This window comes from Mustelus asterias, unplaced genomic scaffold (assembly GCF_964213995.1).
Source record: "Mustelus asterias unplaced genomic scaffold, sMusAst1.hap1.1 HAP1_SCAFFOLD_195, whole genome shotgun sequence".
NCBI lineage: Eukaryota > Metazoa > Chordata > Chondrichthyes > Carcharhiniformes > Triakidae > Mustelus > Mustelus asterias.
Window position 1 is genome coordinate 122039 of NW_027590188.1, and position 20327 is coordinate 142365.

The following is a 20327-nucleotide window of genomic DNA, read 5'->3' on the forward strand; positions in this document are numbered from 1 at the left end:
GTTTCACTGCACAAATGCCAGGCAAGGACCATCTCCAACAGACGGGAATCTAACCATAATTCCCTTTACATTGAATGGCAGCACCATCGCTGAATCCTCGACCATCAACATCCTGAGTGGTGGGGGCGCACTGGGACCATTGAACAGACACTGAACTGTAAACACTATGGCTCCAAGGGTAGATCACAGTCTGGGAATTCGGAGATGAGGAACTCACCTCCTGTCTCCCAAATTTTTGCCCACCATCTCCAAGACACAAGTCAGCAGTGTGATGGAATCCGCTCATCTTGCTGGATTGTCTGCAGCTTCAAAAACACTGAAGAAGCTCATCCATGGAAAAGGAGCCCACTGGATCAGCTGGCCATTCACCAAACTAAACATTGACTGTCTCTACCACTGACGCACAGTGGCAGTATTTTACCACATACAAGGTGGAATGTAGCAGCTCACCAAGGTTCCTGAGCCAGCATCATCCAAACAGGCACTATCCATCACCGAGATGGCCAAGGAGATCAGAAGGATGGGACACCAACCAGCTTCAGATTTCTTTCCAAACCACACGCCATTCTGACTTGGAATATATTGCTTTTCCATCACTGATGCGGGATCATAATCCCGGATGTCCCTTCCTAGCGGTTTTGTACCAGATGCTCTGCAGAATTTAAGAAGATGGCTCACCACCTCCTTCTCAAGGGCAATTGGGGATGGGCTGCAAGTGTTGGCATTGCCAGTGATACCATCATCCCTTGAAAGAATTAATAAAGACAAGCGCTACCCACTGTAGAGGTGGGTAATTGTGCCTGTGTGTAACCCAAACACAGTCACGGAAGAGAGAAAAAACAGCTGCGACAGGACAAATAGTGTGACCATTGCACAGGCCAGAGGAATTCTAAAGATAGATCTGGTGGAACTATTCAATATACTCAGCGAGGGTCTCAAATGTCCAGGTGTTGTGCTGTGTTCCATACAACCTGGATCTAGAGTGGAGAAGCTTTGAACAAAGTGTGATGCAATACAATGTTGACCAGATGCTTCATGATGAGGAACCCCCATGGACCACAGGCCAGGGACATGGGATATGTGTCAGGGAGGATGGAGATTCAGTAATGCAGACATGTTTTCCAAGAACCTTAACTCTCTCAGCCATTCAGTGTAATAAATCTTCACCATCTCCAGCACTGTTGCTGTTTCTGTGAATGTTTTATAATTTCCCTGGAGCCGTCACGACATGAAACAAAGGTATTGGAATTGTATTGACCTGATTCAGTGCTGTATTTCCCATCTCACATTCCCAGTGAACTGTTAAACACCCAGTAATATGGTGAGGGATTTTTTTAGTGGTGCTCCATCTCTGAATTTACTCAAAATACAGACATAACAAAGTGACCAGTAATAACAAAGTATAATCCTGTGAAACCCAAGGAAGCAACCCCACCATGACAACCACCGGCATCCCCGCACTTTCCGCTGAGCTGCAGGCAGCATCTTACCTCTCTCCTCTCATCTGGGAATTTCGATGACCGTGGCCTTTGTCCTCGGATTTCCTGAGTCCTGGAAGGATCCGGCCAACTGCGGGTCCTCTGCACAGATGCTGGAGTTGTCTCCGTCATCATAGCTTCGTGAGGTGCTTGTGTCACAGTCGGAGCAGAAGGGGACCCACTGCCCACACCAGAGGCATCCTGAGAGGAGCTCCCGAATACTGCAGGCAGCCGCTCCTCTATCCATTCAGGGCAAACTGGACCCTCCCTGCTCAGCTGGGGAGCTCCTGACAGTTACTCCAGGCACATTTTCCCACCCCTCCCACAGCCCGTGTTCCACAGAGCTCATGGAGGTGGTGAGAACATGCAGGTTCATGTGTATTTCCTGTGGGTGATGGGCTGGATGTGACTCTCCATGAAGGTCACCAATCTCTCTGTGGAGGATGCTATTTGTGCTCATACCTGAGACATGGTAACACTGCTGGCCTGGATTGACTCCTCCATCCTTTGTGTATGGATACACACAGCCTTTGGAAACTCCACCAAATGTTAAAGTATCCTACGCTGCAGCTCCAGTATCTGCTGCATTGTTAAAGACTCCAGTCACATTTCATCTTCCTGAAGCTGACAATGACCTGTCCTCTCGAGAGTGTGAGTGAACTCAGCTATTGCTGCCTTCATCAGCTGCTCGGGTTTGTGTGTGCTCTCCTGTGCTGCCAGATTGTAACCCCTTTGCGAATCGTGAGAGACATTATCTGCTCTGGCGGACGTTATAGAGTATAATGTGACAATCCATCCTCTGACCCCTCCCCATCTTCAGAGCTACACGCCTGTCTCCCGCTCACCGCAGCTGTTGATTTGTGAGAGAGTGAAGAATGTTAGAGGGTAATGCACATTCCAACATGTCCTGCAGACTGTTCCTAACCCAGAGCTCCATGTGACCAATAGAAGACACACAAGCACCAGGCTTTGGACTCAGTAGCAGAGTCTCTCCTGTGCCCATCCATTCACTCACTCACTCACTCTCTCTGGATCCACAGCCCATCTCACCATCAGCGATTGCCCACCCAGCCTCCAGGTCTCCCAGCTCCAGCACTGCATCTTCCATTGGCATAAGGATGACACAATCCAGACACTGTCACTCTTGGCTCCTTCTCTGACGCTCTGTGCCCTCTTCTACAAGCACATAAATTTCCATTGTTACTCACCCATCAAAGACACACACAAACCTGACGCTAATTTAGACTGCCCATCATGGGACCACCAGGATGGTCACTCAGTGTCGGCAGTGCAGCAGCCATCTCTGACTGACTCTTTACTCCGAGAGCGGTTGGGGTGTGGAATGGACTGCCTGCTGTCATAGTGAAGTCGGACACTTTAGGAGCTTTCAAGCGGTTATTGGATAGGCAGATGGAGCACACTAGAATGATAGGGAGTGGGATAGCTTGATCTTGGTTTTGGACAAAGCTCGGCACAACATCGTGGGCCAAAGGGTCTGTACTGTGTTGTACTGTTCTATGTCCTATGTTCCATGTAACCCTTCACAGAGAGGCTGACATGTTCCTGAAGATTGATGCTGCTGTCTGGACATTGCCAGTGTCTGGGTGGAGATGTTCTTTCCACAATTTCTCTTTCATCCTTATTCACATATCAGCCTGTAAGTTTAACGCTCACCTTGTCAGAACATATCAGATTATTCATCTTTTGCCTCATTGCAGCCACTGCTCAGACCCTTGGCAGTGTCTATCCAGACTTGCTTGGGTTGATGTGACAGGTCTCGTTCTCCAGTCCTGAGGGAACAGAACCTTCCTCCAAACCAAAATAGCCTTGAGAATTTCCAGGGTAGTGTCAGCGAATTGGGTTGAATCTGCCTTCTGCCATTTCAGCCCTTTGTTCATTAACCAGGGCTCCCTCACTGCTCCCTTCAGAGCCTTTAAAAGCGCTGCTGGCTGCCTTTAAATCTGGTGCCAGCATTGCCAGAATTGTGCTGTCCCCTGCAGCCAGTGGTTAAGCTCTGGAATGCACAGGGTTTTGGGGGAAGGTGGGGGAATGCCACTTAGTGAATTGCTCATTCGGAGAGTCAGTGCAGACACGATGGGCCGAGTGGCCTCCTTCTGCTCTCTAACAATACTGTGATTCTGCCTGCGCTGCCTGAGTGGACGGATTTCCTGAACCTGTCAGACATTTACTGTGCCCGTTCTGGCTCTGTGTGGAGTTGGTTAGTTCAGTTGGTTCGGTGTCTCCAGCGTGATGTAGAATGACGCTGTTGTTGAGGGTTTGGTCCTCGTACTGGCTGTGGGGTTAATGGAGTCCCAACTCTTCCCATATCCCCACGTTTACTAAGTTGTATCCCTGAAGCGACATGTACCAAATTGTGTCTCTTTCTATTGGAGACTGTGGCTACTAACACTGTCCACACGGCAACATCACCAACTTCCAGTTGAAATATCGATAACATTTTCAACCACTGTCTCCACAGAATTCTTACGGAGCACAATGAGGCCATTTGGCCCATCGTGTCTGCACTAGCTCACCAAATTGACATTCGAAATTCGTGTCATTCTCCAGCCTTTTTGTCGTATCCATTTTCGTAGCTCATTGCCTATCTTCAAAAAATCATCTAATTCCTTTTTGACTGCTTCGATGCAGCCGACCTCCACCACACTTCCCGGCTGTGAATTCCAGACCCGAACCACTGGCAGTGTGAGAAAGGTTTCTGTCGCATCATCCTCAACCCCACCACACACTCCATTCCTGAGCCCCAGTTAGAATACTCACTGTCTCCATCTCCTGGTGTCCCTGTCTAACTGCACTCAGTTACCCCCCTCACTGTCTCCATCTCCTGGTGTCTCTGTCTAACTGCACTCAGTTACCCCCCTCACTGTCTCCATCTCCTGGTGTCCCTGTCTAACTGCACTCAGTTACCCCCCTCACTGTCTCCATCTCCTGGTGTCTCTGTCTAACTGCACTCAGTTACCCCCCTCACTGTCTCCATCTCCTGGTGTCCCTGTCTAACTGCACTCAGTTACCCCCCTCACTGTCTCCATCTCCTGGTGTCCCTGTCTAACTGCACTCAGTTACCCCCCTCACTGTCTCCATCTCCTGGTGTCTCTGTCTAACTGCACTCAGTTACCCCCCTCACTGTCTCCATCTCCTGGTGTCTCTGTCTAACTGCACTCAGTTACCCCCCTCACTTTCTCCATCTCCTGGTGTCTCTGTCTAACTGCACTCAGTTAGAATACTCACTGTCTCCATCTCCTGGTGTCTCTGTCTAACTGCACTCAGTTACCCCCCTCACTGTCTCCATCTCCTGGTGTCTCTGTCTAACTGCACTCAGTTACCCCCCTCACTGTCTCCATCTCCTGGTGTCTCTGTCTAACTGCACTCAGTTACCCCCCTCACTTTCTCCATCTCCTGGTGTCTCTGTCTAACTGCACTCAGTTAGAATACTCACTGTCTCCATCTCCTGGTGTCTCTGTCTAACTGCACTCAGTTACCCCCCTCACTGTCTCCATCTCCTGGTGTCTCTGTCTTACTGCACTCAGTTAGAATACTCACTGTCTCCATCTCCTGGTGTCTCTGTCTGACTGCACTCAGTTAGAATACTCATTGAATGTCCCGCGCTGTACATTATTATTGTTAATGATCTTATTCTTAAAAACACTGTGGATTTACCCTGATTCCTGTTATTTTTCTCTCTGATCTCCAGTCTGTCTGGTAACGATCTCACAGATTCTTGTGCCGAGGACCTGGCCTCTGCTCTCAGTACAAACCGCTCACTGATAGATCTGTATCTGGGTTCCAATGAACTGGGAGATTCAGGAGTGAAACTGCTGTCTGTGGCTCTGAGGAATCCGGACTGTAAAATACAGAAACTGGAGTAAGTAGCAGACTGTGTGAGATTGTGTTTATAATAACTGAATATTCAACAATATAATTTCACCACTGGTATTTGTATAAAAAACACTGCCCGTTACTATTGGCGTCAGTTATGAATCAGGAAAACTGCTTTTCCTCTGACTCCTGTTGCTTCTCTCTCTGATCTCTGAGCAATGGGATGTCAGTCCCACAGATCCTTATGTTGAGGGAGTGGGGGAATAATGTTATGGTTCACCCTCTGAGGTCCAGTCATTGGCAACTGCAAACTGTATTGAATTTCTACCTTCGGGTGTGCTGACTCTCAGAATCCCCAACCTGATCCAGTCACATGACTTCATATTATAAGATCCGACAGCTTTGACAAATCAACAGAAAAGGCAATGAGGGACAATTCGCCTGGGAGCAAAGGTCGGCAGTCACAAATCTGATAGGTTTGTGGTCACAGCACAGCTGAAGTAACGTATATAGTTTTGGTCACCTTATGAACGTATTTTATAAACATTTGAGAAAATGTTGGCTTGAGTCTTTCATGGCATGCCAGGCTTATCTTATGAAAAAATATAGAAATTATTCGTTCGATACTCACTGCAATTGGGACGAACCACGGCTGATCATGGTCGGCAGGGTGGTAGAGCTGTTAGCACTGCTGACTCAGTGCGCCAGAGACCCGTGTCAATTCCGGCCTTGGGTGACAGATTGTGTGGAGTTTGCATGTACTCTCCGTGTCTGCGCAGGTTTCCTTCAGTTACCTCCCACATGCCAAAGATGTGCACGCTAGTTTGAGCGGCGATGGTAAATTGACACTTAATGTCAGGGGGATTTGCAGAGTTAATATGTAGGGTTACTGTTATAGGGCCTGGGCGGGATTGTTGTTAGTGAAGGATTGATGGGCCGAATGGCCCACAGCTTGTCTGGACTTGCAGAATCTCACTGGCTGTCCTGTCTGGAGACAATACACATCTCTTTAACCTGTGCTTAATGCTCCCTCCACTCACACTGTTTGTACCTTTAAGACTTGGTTATCTGTAAAGACTGCATTCCAGTCATTATTCTGTAAATTGAGTTTGTGTCTCTGTATGCCCTGTTTGTGAGCATTTCTACACTCCACCTGACGAAGGGGCAGCGCTCCGAAAGCTAGTGGCATTTGCTACCAAATAAACCTGATGGACTTTAACCTGGTGCTGTTAAACTTCTGACTGTTCCTAACCCAGAGCTCCATGTGACCAATGATGAACACACAAGCTCCAAGTTATGGACTCAGCAGCAGAGCCTCTCCGGTGCCCATCCATTCACTCACTCACTCTCTCTGGGTCCACAACCCATCTCACCATCAGCGATTGCCCACCCAGCCTCCAGGTCTCCCAGCTCCAGCACTGCATCTTCCATTGGCATAAGGATGACACAATCCAGACACTGTCACTCTTGGCTCCTTCTCTGACGCTGTGAGCCCTCTTCTACAAGCACATAAATTTCCATTGTTACTCACCCATCAAAGACACACACAAGCCTATGATGCTGCCAGACTGCCCATCATGGGACCACCAGGATGGTCACTCAGTGTCGGCAGTGCAGCAGTCATCTCTGACTGACCGGAACCCTTCACAGAGAGGCTGACATGTTCCTGAAGATTGATGCTGCTGTCTGGACATTGCCAGTGTCTGGGTGGAGATGTTCTTTCCACCATTCCTCTTTCATCCTTATTCACATATCAGCCTGTAAGTTTAACGCTCACCTTGTCAGAACATATCAGGTTATTGATCCTTTGCCTCACTGCAGCCACGTGCTGCCTGCTCTGGCCCTCGGCAGTTTCTATCCAGACTTGCTTGGGTTGATGTGACAGGTCGTCTCCTCCACTCCTGAGGGAACAGAACCTCCCTCCAAACCGATATAGCCTTGAGAATTTCCAGGGAAGTGTCAGCGAATTGGGTTGAATCTGCCTTCTGCCATTTCAGCTCTTTGTTCATTAACCAGGGCTCCCTCACTGCTCCCTTCAGAGCCTTTAAAAGTGCTGCTGGCTGCCTTTAAATCTGGTGCCAGCTCTGCCAGAATGGGGTCTTCCCCTGCAGACAGTGGTTAAGCTCTGGAATGCACAGGGATTTGGGGGAAGGTGAGTTGCTCATTCGGAGAGTCAGTGCAGACACGATGGGCCGAATAGCCTCCTCCTGCTCTGTAACAATTCAGTGATTCTGCCTGTGCTGCCTGAGTGCACGGATTTCCCGAACCTGTCAGATATTAATGTGCCTGTTTGGTTATATGTGGAGTTGGTTAGTTCATTTGGTTTGGTGTTTAGAGTGTGATGTAGAATGATGCTAAATCTGAGGGTTTGGTCCTCTTACCGGCTGTGGGGTTCATGGAATCCCATCTCCTCCCATTGCCGCACGTTTATTAAATTGTATCCCTGAAGCTACATGTAACAAACTGTCTCTCTCTCGATTGGAGAGAAACACAAAGAACAAAGAAAATTACAGCACAGGAACAGGCCCTTCGGCCCTCCAAGACTGCACCCACCATGCTGCCTGACTTAACTAATACCCCCTACCCTTCCGGGGACCATATCCCTCTATTCCCATCCTATTCATGTACTTGTCAAGACGCCCCTTAAACGTCACCACCATATCTGCTTCTACTACCTCCCCCAGCAACGAGTTCCAGGCGCCCACTACTGTGTAAAAAATCTGCCTCGTACATCTCCTTTAAACCTTGCCCCTCGCACCTTAAACCTGTACCCCCCCTAGCAATTGACTCTTCTACGCTGTGAAAAAGCTTCCAATTATCCACTCTGTCCATGCCTCTCATAATCTTGTCGACCTATATCAGGTCTCCCCTCAACCTCCGTCGCTCCAGTGAGAACAAACCAAGTTTCTCCAACCTCTCCTCATAGCTAATGCCCTCCATACCAGGCAACATCCTGGTCAATCTTTTCTGTACCCTCTCCAAAGCCTCCACATCCTTCTGGTAGAGTGGCGACCAGAATTGAACACTATATTCCAAGTGCGGCCGAACGAAGGTTCTATAAAGCTGCAACATGACTTGCCAATTTTTAAACTCAATGCCCCGGCCGATGAAGGCAAGCATGCCGTATGCCTTCTTGACTACCTTCCCCACCTGCATTGCCACTTTCAGTGATCTGTGGACCTGTACACCCAGATCCCTTTGCCTATCAGTATTAACATTTTATTGAGGACCATGGCGACTAACACTGTCCACACGGCAACATCACCAACTTCCAGTTGAAATATCGATACATTTCCAACCATTATTTTTGCAGAATTCTTACGGTGCACAATGAGGCCATTTGGCCCATCGTGTCTGCACCAGCTCACCAAATTAGCATTAGGAATTTGAGTCATTCTCCAGCGTTTTTCTCGTATCCCCGCTCATTCTTTATATTCAAATAATCATCTAATTCCTTTTTGACTGCTTCGATGCAGCCGACCTCCACCACACTTCCCGGCTGTGAATTCCAGACCCGAACCACTGGCAGTGTGAGAAAGGTTTCTCTCTCATCATCTTCAACCCCACCACACACTCCATTCCTGAGCCACTGACCATCCCATGTCCCTCCCTGTGACTCAGGGTAAGGACATGGGAATCCTGTGCTCTTCCCTTTCACCATCATCCTTTTTGTCATTTAATCAGTCTGGCACTTCCATTTCGTTTTTTCCTTGTCACCCGCCCATCCCCAGCTCCCTGTCACTTAAAACACTTTAATTCACCGCTATTTCCAATTTCTAAGTTTCGCGAATTGAACTGAAACTAAATCTGTTTCTATCTTCACAGATATTGCCTGACCTGATGAGAGTTTCCAACAGATTCATTCATATTTCAGATTTACAGCATCAATAGAATTTTGCCTTCTGTGTGAACTCAAGTTGTGTTTCTTGAATGTTCTGCGCTGTACATTATTATTGTTAATGACCTTATTCTTAAAAACACTGTGGATTTACCCTGATTCCTGTTATTTTTCTCTCTCTGATCTCCAGTCTCTATGGTAACGCTCTCACTGATTCTTGTGCCGAGGACCTGGCCTCTGTTCTCAGTACAAACCGCTCACTGATAGATCTGAATCTGGGTTACAATAAACTGGGAGATTCCGGAGTGAAACTGCTGTCTGTGGCTCTGAGTAATCCGGACTGTAAAATACAGAAACTGTAGTAAGTAGCAGACTGTGTGAGATTGTGTTTATAATAACTGAATATTCAACAATATAATTTCACCACTGGTATTTGTATAAAAAACACTGCCCATTACTATTGGCGTCAGTTATGAATCAGGAAAACTGCTTTTCCTCTGACTCCTGTTGCTTCTCTCTCTGATCCCTGAGCAATGGGATGTCAGTCCCACAAATCCTTATGTTGAGGGAGTGGGGGAATAATGTTATGGTTCACCCTCTGAGGTCCTCTCCTCCTCCTCAGATGTGCACAGCTCTCCCCGGACACAGCATCCATTGCTCTGTGAAAGGGGGGAGAGTGAGTGGATGACAGTAAATGGAGGACAGGACATGGTGGTGGAGTCTCGCTGTTAGTAACAGATGTCAGTACAGCAGCGAGAGCTGAACTTAGTTCCAATTATCAAGATGCAGAATCAGTTTGGGTAGAGATAAGAATTAACAAAGTTAAAAGATCACTTGTAGGAATCTTTTATAGGCCCCGAACAATATTCAGAATCTCCGACACAGGAATATTAATGGGGTCTTGTAAAAACATTCTGCAATAATCACGGGTGATTTTAACATTCATGTACAAAGAAGAACAAAGAGCCATGCAGCACAGTAACAGGCCCTTCGACCCACCAAGCCTGCAGCGACTCCTCATTCTTATTCAGACCCAGTACTTATTGCTCATACGCAGTTTCTATTCCTCTGTTCATCTCCTGTTCATGTTTCTATCAGGATTAACCTTGAACATTGGGAACGTGCCTGCTTCCGTCAACTTCACTGACTGTGCATTCGAGGCACCCACCACTCTCTATGTGAAAACTTTCCCCGCACGTCTCCTCTAAACTTTCCCCCTCTTGCCTTCAAACTGTCCCGCCTTGTAGTTGACATTTCCACCCTGGGGAAAAGACTCCAACTATCAACCATATATCTGCCTCTATCAGGTCGCCCCCCAGCCTCCGTCTTTCCAGTGAAAACAATCCGAGTTTATTCAACTTCTCTTCATACCTTAACCAGACCAGGCAACATCCTTGTAAACCTTCTTTACACCTTCTCCAAAGCAGCCACATCCTTCTGGTTGTCTGGCGATCAGCACTGCACGCAATATTCCATGTTGGGCCGAACTAAAGTATAATACAGCTGTAACATAACTTGCCAACTTTTATACCTGATGCCCTGGCCAATGAAGCAAGCATGCTGCATGCCTTGTTGACCAAGTTATCCACCTGTGTTACCACTTTCAGGCATCAGTGGACAAGTACGCACAGATCCATCTGTATGTCAATGCTCCTGTTATTTTTTTCAGACGGGGAAGGCTGGGAGACGACCATGTGGAGTTGTATCAAATTATAGAAATAAACCTTTCCCCTTTGTTTTAGGAGACAATAACCAGGGGCATAGATTTAAGGCATTGGGCAGGAGTTTCAGAGGAGAATTGAAGATGACACAGTGGTTAGCATTGCTGCCTCACAACGTCAGGGACCTTTGTTTAATTCTGGCCTCAGGTGACTGCCTGTGTGGAGCTTGCATGTTCCCCCCGTGTGTGCGTGTTTCTGTCAGGTACTCTGGTTTCCTCACACAGTCCAAAGATGTGTAGGTTAGGTGGATCGACCATGCTAAATTATCATTTCATGTCCAAAGATATGTAGTTTCAGTGGATTTGCCATGATAAATGTCCAGTGATAAGCAGTTGTGTGGGCCTGGCTTTTTCGGACAGTCAGTGCAGAGTCGATGGCGCGATTGGGCACCTTCTGCACAGTGGGGATTCTATGGTTCTGTGGAAAAGCTTTTTCACCCAGAGGGTGGTGGGAATCTGGATCTCACTGTCTGAAAGGGTGGTGGAGTCAGGAACACTCGCAACATTTAAGAAGCATTCAGACAAGCACTTGAAATGCCGCAGCAGACAAGGCTATGGAGCAAGTGCTGGAAATGGATTAGAATAGATTGGTGCTTGATGGCTGACACAGACACGATGGGCCGAAGGGCCTCTTTCTGTGCTGAAAAACTCTATAAAGGCCCAGGGGTTGGAAGTTCTGAACCAGAACCTGAATTTTCACTGATTCCTGTGATTTCTCTCTCTCTGATCCCAATGCAGTGGAATGTCAATCACATTGATTTCTGTGCCCTGGGTGTAGGGGAACAATGTGACGGTGACTCTGAGGACCCGTTCACATGCTTACAGGGGGACACACGTCACCCAGTCACACAGCCCTTGATTTGTGAGGAAGAGTACAGAGTGAATGGAGGCAATTGTTAAGATGCAGACCAGAAACTCCAAGGTGTTTTGTGAAGTTAGCCTGGACACTTGGTTTTACATTTGATTTTGGCATTGATGAGCATGAGGTGTTTCACTCCAGGTATGAATCGAGTGACCCACTAGGATGCTTTTATCAAACACAGTTTATTTAAGAATGCAGTTAGAATATAACAACAAGAATTAGCATAACCTTCACCAATTGCAAGACTTAAACATGACACAGTATAACTCTTAACAGCTAGCTATCTCTGTTGTTCCAATATAAAGCAATATCCACAGACATACACCCTTCTCCAACATTAGTTAGCACAAAAACAAGTAAGCTCACGTGATGCCGATTTCCAGCTTTCTACCACTTCCGGAGAGCCAACAGACAATTGTTTTCAGAGAAGGATGTCGCCTCCGAACAGCCCAACCGCAGAGAGGTAACCCCAGTCTCTGACAGCTTCCAACACAGCAACACTTAAACAGCAAAAACTCCAACTTCAGAGAGGGAAACAGCACTGCTGTTTGTCTTAACTTCAAGCAGCTTCTGAAAGCAGAATTAAAACTAGAATGTTCTGTGAAAAATAGCTGTCCCTCAGTCACATGTCATAACCTGTCAATCACCCGCAATCAAGCTCTACTCTGCCATCCCAGGGGAAACACTGAAACAACAGAACACTGCATTAGTTCAGATTAAAATCAACATGATGTCAATTATACTGCTTCAGTAACAATAAAGGAAACCGGCTACAGACAGCACGGTGCCGACAACATAACCTGCAGAGAAACATGATTAAAATAGAAACTAGAAGCAGGAGTCGGCCATTCGGCCCTTCGAGTCCTGCTCCACCATTCATTTTGTTCATGGCTGATCATCAAATTCAATATCCTTCAATATTCAGTATATTTCTTCAAGACATAGTTTGTGACAAAATGTACATTCCAACACATCCTTCAGCCGGTTCCATGTGACCGGTGATGGGCACACAAGCTCTGTGTGTTGCAGGCACCAGAGAGTCTCCTGTGTCCATCCATTCGACCGCACACTCTCAGCTCCACAACCAGTATCACAATCAGCGATTTCCCACACTATCTGCTGTTCTCCCAGCTCCAGCGCTGCTAATTCTACGTGTAAGGATTACAAGATCTGGACGCTGTCATCATTTTTACTTCATTCCCTGACGTTTCGTGCTCTCTTCTACAGGCACATAAAGTTCCATTGTTACTCTCCCATCAAAGACACAAGCCTATGCTGGTGAGAACCTGACTGACCATCATGTCTACGCAGGGAAAGCCTCTTGCCTCTGACCATCCCATTCTCACAGTGCTAGAGTTATCTGACTAACTAGAACCCTGCAGAGAGAGGCTGACATGTCTCTGACAGTCGATGCTGCTTTCTGGGCATTGCCTGTGTCTGTGTGGGGATGGCCTTTCTACCATTTCACTTTCATTCTCATTCGACCCCATATGCCTCAGATTATATGTTATAAAATGCTTCACCACCTTGTCAGAACTTGGCAAATTATTCATCCTTTTGCCTCATGCAAGCATATAACCCACGCCTACTCAGGTCTCCAGTAATCTCCATCCCGATATACTTGGATTGATGTGGCAGATACTGTCCAGTCCTGAGAGAACAGAAATTTGCTCCAAACTCACGTAGCCTTGGGGAAGAGTACCAAGTGTTGCCAAGTGCATCATTGAATTGAGTTTAATCTTTCTCCTCCCACTCCAGCCCTTTGTTCAGTAACCAGGTCTTCCTCACTGGTCTCTCCAGGGCTGCCGCCTATCAAAGTGCTGCCCGTGCCAGCATTGCCTGAACCGGGACTTCCCCTGCAGCGAGTGGTTAAGGGCTGGAGTTCACTGTCTGGGAGTGTGGTGGAGACACGTTCAGTTGAACATTTCCAAAGGGAATTGGATTATGATCTGAAAAGGAAGATTGTGCAGGGTTACGGGGAGAATTTGGGGGAATGACACTTAGTAAATTGCTCATTCAGAGAGTCAGTGCAGAGAGCATGGGCCGAATGGTTTCCTTCTGCTCTGTAACAATTCTCTGATTCTACCTGAGAGAGATACCAATGGCCCTGTGTGGACACTGGCTAAATTACCTCACCCTGTTGACACTGCAACATCACCAGCTTCCAGTTAAAATCTCCATACATTTCCAACCATTATCTTCACAGAATTATTGCGGAGCACCACGAGGCGAAATGTGTCTGCACCGGCTCACCAAACTAGGATTAGGAATTTGTCTCATTCTCCTGCCTTCTCCTCGTATCTTTGCACATTGTTTCATTCGATTGTTCATCGACTGCCCTCTGTGATGCCTCGAATCAGCCTGCCCCCACCACACTTCCAGACTGTACATTCCAGACCCGAACCACTGGCATCGTGAAAAAGGTTTCTCTCTCATCATCTTCAACCCCACCACACACTCCATTCCTGAGCCACTGACCATCCCATGTCCCTCCCTGTGACTCAGGGTAAGGACATGGGAATCCTGTGCTCTTCCCTTTCACCATCATCCTTTTTGTCGTTTAATCACTCCGGCACTTCCATTTTGTTCTTTCCTTGTCACCCGCCCATCCCCAGCTCCCTGTCACTTAAAACAATTTAATTCACTGCTACTCCCAAGTTTTAATTTTAGCTAATTGAACTGAAACTAAATCTGTTTCTTCACAGATGCTGCCTGTCCTGCTGCGATTTTCCACATATTTTATTCATATTTCAGATTTACAGCATCAATAGAATTTTGCCTTCTGTATGAACTGAAGTTGTGTTTCTTGAATGTCCCGCGCTGTACATTATTATTGTTAATGATCTTATTCTTAAAAACACTGTGGATTTACTCTGATTCCTGTTATTTTTCTCTCTCTGATCTCCAGTCTCCGTGGTAACGATCTCACAGATTCTTGTGCCGAGGACCTGGCCTCTGCTCTCAGTACAAACCGCTCACTGATAGATCTGGATCTGAGTGTCAATAAACTGGGAGATTCAGGAGTGAAACTGCTGTCTGTGGCTCTGAGGAATCCGGACTGTAAAATACAGAAACTGTAGTAAGTAGCAGACTGTGTGAGATTGTGTTTATAATAACTGAATATTCAACAATATAATTTCACCACTGGTATTTGTATAAAAAACACTGCCCATTACTATTGGCGTCAGTTATGAATCAGGAAAACTGCTTTTCCTCTGACTCCTGTTGCTTCTCTCTCTGATCCCTGAGCAATGGGATATCAGTCCCACAGATCCTTATGTTGAGGGAGTGGGGGAATAATGTTATGGTTCACCCTCTGAGGTCCTCTCCTCCTCCTCAGATGTGCACAGCTCTCCCCGGACACAACATCCATTGATCTGTGAAAAGGGGGAGAGTGAATAGATGACAGTAAATGGAGGACAGGACATGGTGGTGGAGTCACTCTGTTAGTAACAGATGTCAGTACAGTCGCGAGAGCTGAACTTAGTTCAAGATGCAGAATCAGTTTGGATAGAGATAAGATTTAACAAAGTTAAAAGTTCACTTGTGGGAATCATTTATCGGCTCCTAACAACAGTCACAATCTCCGACACAGTACACAGGAAAAATAACGGGGCCTTGTAAAAACATATTGCAATAACCACGGGTGATTTTAATCTTCATATACAAAGAAGAACAAAGAACCGCACAGCACAGTGACAGGCCCTTCAGCCCACCAAGCCTGTGGCGCCTCCTAACGCTTATTCAGACCCAGAACTTACTGCTAATTTGCGGTTTCTATTCCTCTGTTTGTCTCTTGTTCATGTATCTACCAAGATGCACCTTGGACATTGGAAACGTGCCTGCTTCTGCCACCTCCATTGGCAGTGCCTTCCAGGCACCCACCACCCTCTGGGTGAAAACTTACCCCACACACCTCCCTCCAAACTTTGCCCCTCTCACCTTCATCCTGTGCCCTCTTGTAGTTGACCATTCCACCCTGGAGAAAAGTCTCTGACTATCCACCATATTGATGCTTCTCATAATTGTGGACACCTCCATCAGGTCACCCCTCAGCCTCCCTTTTTGTAGTGAAACAATCTGTGTTGAAACAACCTCTCCTCATAACCTAACCGTCCTTGACCAGGCAACATTCTGGTAAACCTTCCTTGCACCATCTCCAAAGCATCCACATCATTCTGGTAGTGTCGCGAACGGAACTGCAAGCAATATTCCAATGTGGCCAACTGAAGTTTCATACAGCTAGAACATAGAACAGTACAGCACAGAACAGGCCCTTCGGCCCACGATGTTGTGCTGAGCTTTGTCTGAAACCCAGATCAAGCTATTTCCTCCCTATCATCCCGAAGTACTCCATGTGCCTATCCAATAGCTTCTTAAATGTTCCCAAAGTTTCTGACTCCACTATCACTGCAGGCAGTCCATTCCACACCCCAACCACTCTCGAGAGTAAAAAACCTACCTCGGACATCCTTCCTATATCTCTCACCATGAACCCTATAGTTATGCCCCCTGATTACCGCTCCATTCACCCGAGGAAATAGTCTTTGAACGTTCACTCTATCTATCCCCCTCATCATCTTATAAACCTCTATCAAGTCTCCTCTCAACCTCCTCCGCTCCAAAGAGAAAAGCCCAAGTTCCCTCAACCTTTCCTCATAAGACCTACCCTCCAAACCAGGCTGCATCCTGGTAAATCTCCTTTGCACTCTTTCCAGTGTCTCCACATCCTTCTTGTAGTGAGGTGACCAGAACTGCACTCAATATTCCAAATGCGGTCTCACCAAGGTCCTGTACAGTTGCAGCGTAACCCCATGGCTCTTAAACTCAAACCCCCTGTTAATGAACGCCAACACACTACAGGCCTTCTTCACGGCTCTATCCACTTGAGTGGCAACCTTCAGAGATCTATGGATATGAACCCCAAGATCTCTCTGTTCCTCCACATTCTTCAGAACCCGACCTTTGACCCTGTAATCCACATTTAAATTTGTCCTACCAAAATGAATCACCTCGCATTTGTCAGGGTTAAACTCCATTTGCCATTTTTCAGCCCAGCTCTGCATCCTATCTATATCTCTTTGCAGCCTACAACAGCCCTCCACCTCATCCACTACTCCACCAATCTTGATGTCATCAGCAAATTTACTGATCCACCCTTCAGTCCCCTCCTCCAAGTCATTTATAAAAATTACAAATAGCAGAGGACCAAGTACTGATCCCTGTGGCACTCCGCTGGTAACCGGTTTCCAGTCCGAAAATTTTGCATCCACCACCACCCTCTGTCTTCTGTTAGATAGCCAGTTACCTATCCAATCGGCCAAACTTCCCTCTATCCCACACATCCTTACTTTCTTCATAAGCCGACCGTGGGGGACTTTATCAAACGCCTTACTAAAATCCATATATATATGACATCAACTGCACTACCTCCTCGAAAAATTCTATCAAATTTGTGAGGCAAGACTTGCCCTTCACAAATCCGTGCTGACTATCCCGGATTAAGCTGCATCTTTCTAAATGGTTGTAAATCCTATCCCTAAGGACCTTTTCCATCAACTTACCGACCACCGAAGTAAGACTAACCGGCCTATAATTACCAGAGTCATTTCTATTCCCTTTCTTAAACAGAGGAACAACATTCGCCACTCTCCAGTCCTCTGGCACCACCCCCGTGGACAGTGAGGACCCAAAGTTCAATGCCAAAGGCTCTGCTATCTCATCCCTTGCCTCCCAAAGAATCCTAGGATATATTTCATCAGGCCCAGGGGACTTATCAACTTTCAGTTTATTCAAAATTGCTAGTACATCTTCCCTCTGAACATCTACTTCCTCCCGCCTATCAGCCTGTGACACCCTCTCTTCCTCAAAAACATGGCTCCTCTCCTTGGTGAACACCGAAGAAAAGTATTCATTCATCACCTCTCCTATCTCTTCTGACTCCATGCACAAATTCCCACTGCCGTCCTTGACCGGCCCTAACCTCACCCTGGTCATTCTTTTATTCCTCATATAAGAGAAAAAAGCCTTGGGGTTTTCCTTGATCCGACCTGCCAAGGACTTCTCATGTCCCCTCCTAGCTCTCCTAAGACCCTTTTTCAGCTCATTCCTTGCTAACTTGTAACCCTCCATCGAGCCAACTGAACCTTGTTTTCTCAACCTAACATACGCTTCCTTCTTCCTCTTGACAAGACGTTCCACCTCTTTTGTGAACCATAATACAGACATGTTTTCCATGAGTCACACTCACACAGCCATTCAGTGTAATAAATATTTCACCTTCTGCAGCCCTGTTGCTGTTTCTGTGAATGTTTTATAATTTTCCTGGAGCCGTCACGACATGAAACAAAGGTATTGGAATTGTATTGACCTGATTCAGTGCTGTATTTCCCATCTCACATTCCCAGTGAACTGTTAAAGACCCAGTAATATGGTGAAGGATTTTTTTAGTGGTGCTCCATCTCTGAATTTACTCAAAATACAGACATAACAAAGTGACCAGTAATAACAAAGTATAATCCTGTGAAACCCAAGGAAGCAACCCCACCATGACAACCACCGGCATCCCCGCACTTTCCGCTGAGCTGCAGGCAGCATCTTACCTCTCTCCTCTCCTCTGGGAATTTCGATGACCGTGGCCTTTGTCCTCGGATTTCCTGAGTCCTGGAAGGATCCGGCCAACTGCGGGTCCTCTGCACAGATGCTGGAGTTGTCTCTGACATCATAGCTTTGTGAGGTGCTTGTGTCACAGTCGGAGCAGAAGGGGACCCACTGCCCACACCAGGGGCATCCTGAGAGGAGCTCCCGAATACTGCAGGCAGCCGCTCCTCTATCCATTCAGGGCAAACTGGACCCTCCCTGCTCAGCTGGGGAGGGCCTGACAGTTACTCCAGGCACATTTTCCCACCCCTCCCACAGCCCGTGTTCCACAGAGCTCATGGAGGTGGTGAGAACATGCAGGTTAATGTGTATTTCCTGTGGGTGATAGGCTGGATGTGACTCTCCATGAAGGTCACCAATCTCTCTGTGGAGGATGCTATTTGTGCTCAGACCTGAGACATGGTAACACTGCTGGCCTGGATTGACTTCTCCATCCTTTGTGTATGGATACACACAGCCTTTGGAAACTCCACCAAATGTTAAAGTATCCTACGCTGCAGCTCCAGTATCTGCTGCATTGTTAAAGACTCCAGTCACATTTCATCTTCCACAAGCTGGATCTGCCCTCTCCCCTCAAGTGTGAGTGAACTCAGCTATTCCTGCCTCCATCAGCTGCTCGGGTTTGTGTGTGCTGCCCTGTGCTGCCAGATTGTAACCCCTTTGCTAATCGTGTGAGACATTATCTGCTCTGGCGGACGTTATGGGCAATAATATGACAATCCACCCTCTGACGACCCCTCCTCATCTTCAGAGCTGCACGCACGTATCCCGCTCACCGCAGCTGTTGTTTTGTGTGAGAGAGTGAAGAATGTTAGAGGGTAATACACATTCCAACATGTCCTGGAGACTGTTCCTAACCCAGAGCTCCATGTGACCAATGGAAGACACACAAGCACCAGGTTTGGGACTCAGCAGCAGAGTCTCTCCTGTGCCCATCCATTCACTCACTCACACTCTCTGGATCCACAACCCATCTCCCCATCAGCGATTGCCCACCCAGCCTCCAGGTCTCCCAGCTCCAGCACTGCATCTTCCATTGGCATAAGGATGACACAATCCAGACACTGTCACTCTTGGCTCCTTCTCTGACGCTGAGTGCCCTCTTCTACAAGCACATAAATTTCCATTGTTACTCACCCATCAAAGACACACACAAGCCTATGGTGCTGCCAGACTGCCCATCATGGGACCACCAGGATGGGCACTCAGTGTCGGCAGTGCAGCAGTCATCTCTGACTGACCGGAACCCTTCACAGAGAGGCTGACATGTTCCTGAAGATTGATGCTGCTGTCTGGACATTGCCAGTGTCTGGGTGGAGATGTTCTTTCCATAATTTCTCTTTCATCCTTATTCACATATCAGCCTGTAAGTTTAACGCTCACCTTGTCAGAACATATCAGGTTATTGATCCTTTTGCCTCACTGCAGCCACGTGCTGCCTGCTCTGGCCCTCGGCAGTTTCCATCCAGACTTGCTTGGGTTGATGTGACAGGTCTCGTCCTCCAGTCCTGAGGGAACAGAGCCTCCTTCGAAACAGATATATCCTTGAGAATTTCCAGGGAAGTGTCAGCGAATTGGGTTTAATCTGCCTTCTGCCATTTCAGCCCTTTGTTCATTAACCAGGGCTCCCTCACTGCTCCCTACAGAGCCTTTAAAAGTGCTGCTGGCTGCCTTTTAATCTGGTGCCAGCTCTGCCTGAATGGGGTCTTCCCCTGCAGCCAGTGGTTAAGCTCTGGAATGCACAGGGATTTGGGGGAAGGTGGGGGAATGACACTTAATGCTTTTCTCAATCGGAGAGTCAGTGCAGACACAATGGGCCGAATGGCCTCCTTCTGCTCTGTAACAATTCAGTGATTCTGCCTGTGCTGCCTGAGTGGACGGATTCCCCTCACCTGTCAGATATTTATGTGCCCGTTCTGGCTCTGTGTGGAGTTG

General features: G+C 47.3%; 1 protein-coding gene across 7 annotated transcripts in view; it reads left to right on the forward strand.

Annotated features, from left to right (window-relative positions):
- LOC144485487 (NACHT, LRR and PYD domains-containing protein 3-like) overlaps window positions 1-20327 on the forward strand; it is a 190384-nt gene that overhangs the window by 96248 nt on the left and 73809 nt on the right. For all 7 annotated transcript variants that reach the window (XM_078203616.1, XM_078203619.1, XM_078203618.1 and 4 more), the window contains 3 exons: window positions 5188-5358; window positions 9341-9511; window positions 14641-14811. In XM_078203616.1, coding sequence (XP_078059742.1) covers window positions 5188-5358; window positions 9341-9511; window positions 14641-14811 — 513 coding nt within the window. The remainder of the gene's footprint in view (window positions 1-5187; window positions 5359-9340; window positions 9512-14640; window positions 14812-20327) is intronic.